Source organism: Pholcus phalangioides, unplaced genomic scaffold (assembly GCF_987345545.1).
Source record: "Pholcus phalangioides strain wild (caught in Gottingen) unplaced genomic scaffold, Ppha-v1.0 ptg000003l_1, whole genome shotgun sequence".
Taxonomy (NCBI): domain Eukaryota; kingdom Metazoa; phylum Arthropoda; class Arachnida; order Araneae; family Pholcidae; genus Pholcus; species Pholcus phalangioides.
In genome coordinates, this window is record NW_028301596.1 from 57,719,597 (window position 1) to 57,725,983 (window position 6,387).

General features: G+C 38.1%; 1 protein-coding gene across 3 annotated transcripts in view; it reads left to right on the forward strand.

Moving 5' to 3' along the window:
- Positions 1-3,785, forward strand: part of LOC149089005 (uncharacterized) — a 36,946-nt gene extending 33,161 nt beyond the window's left edge. For all 3 annotated transcript variants that reach the window (XM_089251264.1, XM_089251274.1, XM_089251282.1), the window contains exons 11-14: positions 70-204; positions 336-484; positions 1,488-1,647; positions 3,486-3,785. In XM_089251264.1, coding sequence (XP_089107390.1) covers positions 70-204; positions 336-484; positions 1,488-1,647; positions 3,486-3,593 — 552 coding nt within the window. In that variant the 3' untranslated portion in view covers positions 3,594-3,785. The remainder of the gene's footprint in view (positions 1-69; positions 205-335; positions 485-1,487; positions 1,648-3,485) is intronic.
- Positions 3,786-6,387: the final 2,602 nt, after the last annotated feature.

Sequence of the window (6,387 nt, forward strand, 5' to 3'; positions counted from 1 at the left end):
ACCTCCAAATGTCTCACTGCACAGCATATAAAAAAAGTATTTTATTGATGTGTATTGTTATTTACTTAGCGCCGATGTGCTCCTTACTTCCCGGAAAGCACCTTGGATTGCAGGCAGCTCCATGGAGATTATCAGATCACCCTGCTCAAAAAAGATATTCGAGAATTCTACACGCTATCCGTATTCAAGCTCTACTGTATAGAGGTAACACTTTCTTTGTGGGGGAAAAATCTGAGTGTCTCCCTATAATTAGGCTTTCAATGATTTGAATTTATGAGTTGTGTGTCTATAAGATTTAGGTCTAAGCGACACTAAATTATTTTTTGACATTTCAGAAAAATCTATTCAGGGAAATCAGGCATTTCTGGTTCACAGCCTGGCCAGCTGTCGGAGTACCCAAGGATCCCATGAGCCTGGTTACTTACCTCCTCCAGGCGAGGCCGTTCACAAACTGCAACTCTGGTCCCACAGTCGTTCATTGCAGGTAGCGCAATGCATTCATTATTCCCCCTTCCTTCTAAATTCACCAGATTGTTTGATTCAATATTTAATCTCAACGGTGTATTTGTTATTATCTGATGCTACACTGAGGCAGGTACCAATACAGAATTTATAAGTAAAAGATAAGTAACATTCTGAAGGTGAAAACCAGGACCACCTTCTATTTATAGTTGAACCTACAGTGTGTCTCCGAAAGGATTCTTAACTTTGTGATGGCATAACTAGGAAACAGTGATAGATAGAAAGACGGAAAAAAAATAGTGTTTAATGAGCAGGCCTGGAATTTTTCAAATAAACCAGTTTGTGTGAGTGAAATTAGTTACAACCATAGATGGTGCCAGGGGCGTAGCCAGAAATTTCGTTCGTGGGGAGGGGGGGGGGAAACCAAAGTAATAGAACAATAGATTTGGCCTTTTTCGATCATTTTCTCACATTTCGGGGGGAGGGGGGACCACACCCCCCCCCCAAGTTCCCCCCTCCGCTACGCCCTTGGATGGTGCCATAGTATGTGGGGGGGGGGGGGCATGCGTTTGGTAACCCTAGTGATACTGTCTTTTGCAATAATTTGCCAAATCACATTACGATGGATTAGAAATGGTCCTCTTGCCTAGCAATGGCATGGCAAAGAGTGGAATTCAAAGCCCCTTTCCTGAAATGTGTCTATTGTAATGGATGCGTATGCGTCACAGATGAATTATTCAAGGTGATACAGCATTTGAGGACTCTTGATGTAAACAATGACCTTCAAATGGTCCCACAGAACGAAATCGTGAAACAAAAGGATCGTGGCGCCATCTATTAGTTGAAACTGTAATACATTATGCAAACTGGTGTGTTTAAACATGCTACTTGTTTCGTCTTTCTATCTGTCATTCTTTCCAGGTTATGTCCTTTCTAAAACACCTCGTAAGAATAAATTTCTGTGTTTCTTCATAGATAAAAGAAATGGAAAATATTTAATCTCTATGTAAAAATTATTTACACAGTGCTGGCACTGGAAGAACGGGGACAGTGATTGCGTTGGATAGGTGCATGAGAGAGTATGAGGAGTCCAGAACTATGGATATTGTACAGTGTGTTGCTCAAATACGAAGGGACAGAGGAGGAGCTGTTCAAAACAAGCAGCAGTACCTACTGATTCATGAGGTATGTAACAAGGAATAAAACAAGACTGCAACTGATAATTTTCTTAGCTAATGGTAAAGATGCAATGATTCAACCATTTTGTATCTAGCCAAATATGAGGGTTACTTTTGGTTACATACAGAGGGCAACTATTAATTTACTGGGAAAAAAAAAATACACACAATATGTTTAGGGAGATTTTACAGGCCATTGCTGTAGTTGCCAGTATTATGTAAAATATACTGAAAAAGATAAATAACATTTCAGATGGAGTTGACATTGTTTCATCGTGTGAAGAAAAATAGTGGTGTAACTGCTGGTCTGCAATTATTCTGAAGCCAATGTCATAAAGTGGTTCCTTTATTTTTGGGAGAAATTACAGAGACTTTAATCAGGGAAGTATAGAGGAGGTGATAGGGCGATTGAACAAATCATCTGCTTGAGCTCAAGCTTCTTAAATGTATCAATTGTGGAAAGCTTCTAGCATGTATCCCCACATTCTGGAACCAGTCCCCTAGGCTGGGATCTTCTGCGGACTCTCAGGGAAAAAAAAGATAAAAATCATCAAAGGCCCTAAAGGCTAGAGCCTTGTCAGTCCCACTATTATGAGGGGGGGGGGCATGATTTTAATCCATCTTCCTGCTGCCCACATGTATTATCACTCTGACATGTGATGCAGGGTGTGTCCGATTCTCCAATGTCCAAATGCGAATGTTCAGAAAGCCTCTTGGAGTCTTTCACGACACTGTTGCGCTGCACAACCTCTAGCGCACACTTTTTACCCAGCTCTACAGTTGATTCAGAAACATTGTGACTAGACCATGTTAGAGCACTTGCTGAAAATGGCCTCTGCACTTGTCATCACTGTGGACTTTACATGTGCACCAAGTGTGAAGGGAACATCATTTACTCATTTATCTTTCCCAAACTTTTTTGTTCTATCGCCCCAATTCACCCCCCAAAAAAAAATTCTTCACATCGCTCCCCCCCCCCACCCTGTAATGTAACTATTTAGGGTATAGAAAATATTGACTCCCCATTGCATGGCATCCATACAGCGATGTTGCCTGTGCCATCTTATTTAACTGGTCCACCCGATGAATCATGATAGTGAGATCCAGAAGCACTTGCAGGCATGGGAGGGTGCTTAGGGGATCTGTGCTCTCTCCTCAAGCCAACCAAAAATTAGAACAAAATTAATATTTCGGGAAAAGGTTGAAATAGGGAAAGAAAATATCCTTTATGAACAATATTAACCAACTTATGGTAATTTAAATGCTTTTTGAAGGGTGGTAACGCAAAATTTATCAGGAAGAAGCCTTTTGTGCCCTCTCTAAAGGTCGATCCCGCGTACACCCCAAGTGACATCTAGTTACAATTTTCAAAAGTAAGAATACAAACTACAAAAGTAAGAATACTTGGTTGGTGGTTGGCTAAGTACTTCTAGTCGGGGGGGGGGGGCACAGAAAAATCACCTTGCCCGGGGATAGCCTATAATGCTGTTAAGATGGCATGCAAAAAAGACAGAGCAGATAATTCAATGTTGGAGCGAGACATTTTTCTGGATGGCATAAATGAAAGCCCATGGAGCCTAAAATTTATTAATGAAGGAACTCATTGTATTTCCCAGTGTAAGAGTTTATATTTACACTCAATAACTGAAAAATAGGGTGCATATTATATGATGGTAAATTTTTGATTCAAAGTGCGAATTGTGCAAAAAAGAGAAGGGTTTGCATCCAATAAGGTTGGCAAAATAAATACCATAAGAAAAAAGTTTTAAAAATTTTCTTGAATTACTATTTTAGCCTAGAACTAAAAATTCAAAAAAACAAACAAAACTGATCATCTTGTTACAGGCAATGATGGAATATGCATCTTACTCCGCCAATCAATCAAACCGAGCGTCCATTCAGAGCAATCAGCTAGAGGACGAAGTTCCTTCCAGCCTTTTGAAGAAATCTTGATGTGAGGATGGAGGAAGAACAAAGAAACTAAGACTATTTTCAAAATATGTCACGTGCCAACATCGCTCTCATGAAAACTGAAGAGTGAAAACCTGAGTTTTTTATGCTATGACAGTTACATATAAAAAAGGATTATGTATGCAAACAGTGCAATAATATACTTGTACAGACATTCCCAATATTTGTATGAAATATATATATATATATATATATGTATAGAGATTTTTAAATCATGAAACAAAGTTATTGTTGCATTAAAAGCTTACGTTCTTGTTTTTAGTGTATAATGCAATGATGTATGTTATTAAATTCCAAAGGATTTTACTTAATTGAAATAATATTTTTTGAAAATAGTGTTGAATCAACAAGGTACAATGATAATGCAAATATTTTTGATAGCAAAATTTGCAAAGGCTGTAAGAAATTTGAAATGAATGGATGCGTGAATTAGGTGATGAGGGGAATAGAATTCAATGAAAATCAATTTTCAAATTGTTTTTATATTTGATGTTTCTTACAACGCATTACAATACATAGTGAATCCTGTCTAAAAAAGACACTGGTCTTGAACAGAATCAAAAGATAGTCACGTCAGTTGGCTATGTTTTGATGCACACCTTTATCAATGGGTAACCTGTCTGCAGCAGAAGATTATTTTCATTCCCCTGACATTCTATTTCATGCAGGTTCCACTAGATTTAACTTTAGTAAAGTATTTCATGCTCTATATTTCTTTCTTTGTATAGCAAAAACCCTTCTCAACTGACATCTCCTTCGCATGCAGTCATCTCTTTTTTACGGCCAAATAATAATTTTCCCTTGTATAATAAAAGTATGCGTTTCAAACCCCTGATTAACGGTCACACCTCTTTTATGGACGATGTTTTTTGTCCCACCGATGATGGCAAAAGAGAAGTTTTACTGTATCAGCTATTAATTATAATATGTTAAGGAATAACAAACTTGGGAATGTGATGCATACGGGTGGATCAAATGAAGCCTACTTCAGTGGATTCATTAAGATGTTTGAAATGTATATTCCATACTGTCATAGAATTAAACAGAACAATATACTGTATGGAAGAGGACAGAATGCATTCACGTTTGTAAAAGGAAGACATTCAGACATGCATACTAATGAACTTGAGGAGAAAGCAGATAACATCTGCAAAGGACTTTGGTTGGTTTGCTACAATTACATTATTGAGCAAGCTGTGTGAAGTCACTGAGAATAAGTGACCCAGCATGCTTTCATGTGAAGTGATTTTCCAGCTCAATAATGGTTGCTGTTAAGACAAAATTGGAAACAAAATGGTGAAGGTTCTGCATCACCCACCCTTATAGTAATGACTTATATTTCATCCAACCTTGAAAAAAATCATTTAAGAAACATGAATGAGGATGAACATTATCGTGCAACATAATCATATCAAGCAACAAAAGCATGCTGGGTAGCTTATATGGCTTTATGCAGCTTGACAAATGTGTCATTATAGCAGGTAAACCCATGTCTATCTTTACAGGCGGTAATCACATTCTCCTCGAGAAATTGGATGTGTGGACTGCATATCCAAATACCTATGACGACTTCTTTTAATAAACACAAGAATATTCTGGCCTCCTCGAAGATTTATATGTCTAATTACCCTACACACTATGATGTTTACTCCATCTGTTTAAAGCGAAGACCAAAAAATGTATAATAGGCGAATAATAAATCAAACAATGCACAGACAGTCATAGGTGCTCATAATACTCACAGATGTCATTTTTTAAGGCAAAAACAAAGAGGTTCTGTACACAAGGTAAAACTGTATGCGAGGTCAGAGTTGTAGTTAGCTTTAGTTTAGCATTTTCTAATTTTTGACAGCAGAGCTGTTTCCATCTGTTGTTAGTGACATTATATGATTAACTTGGGACTAAGAACAGATGGCAACAACTCTGACATCAGAAATTCAAAACAACCCCAGGGCCGTCATTTCAGGGGGAGGGGCAAAGCACATGTACTCAATGTATGTATATATATATATATTTGTATATATAAACAATTTTTAGTGTATTTTTGAAAGCCGGGGGGGGGGGGGGGAACAACGCCCCCTAAATGACGGGTCTGAAAACAACTCTGAACCAGTAGACACCTCATTCTGACCACGTCTTTCATTGTGTAATTATAGTTTTGTTTTTCGCCTTGAAAATAGCATGTAATGATATCGACTAGCAGCACCCATTCAAATAAGCACTATTAAATTAAATATTTTGTATAAATTATTTTCACCTGTCACAAGTCTATGCTTACAGAATCCTATATGGATACGGACCATTGAACATAGCAGCGTATTGGCATCTAAACATACCCATCTTGTTGTTTACATCGCAACAACACAAGAGTAATTGTAGTTGCAATCAACATCTGATGCTTCTGGAGTGGCGAAGGATACGCAAATATGGTATACGTTAACAGTGATCCATTGCTGCCTCAATAGCCAGCTATGGGAGTCAAAAGCCTCTAATCATGATGCAGTTGTCCTATTCTTGAAGATCCAAAACCCCTACCGACCATTTCCTGTGTATAAAGCCCACAGAAGCCAAAGATTCTCCGACAGCTAATCATGGACTGAATACTGATATTAGATGGAGACGTATTGATTTCCAGGTCTGGTTGGATTTTGCTGTAATCAGCAACACTTGTGATGCAGACCTAGAAGGGGCATCCAGTGATTCTCTGCAATGTTTTCTGAAATCATATTACATTGTCTGTTAGTCGTTTCTTCTTCAGTTAATTTGTTAGAGTATG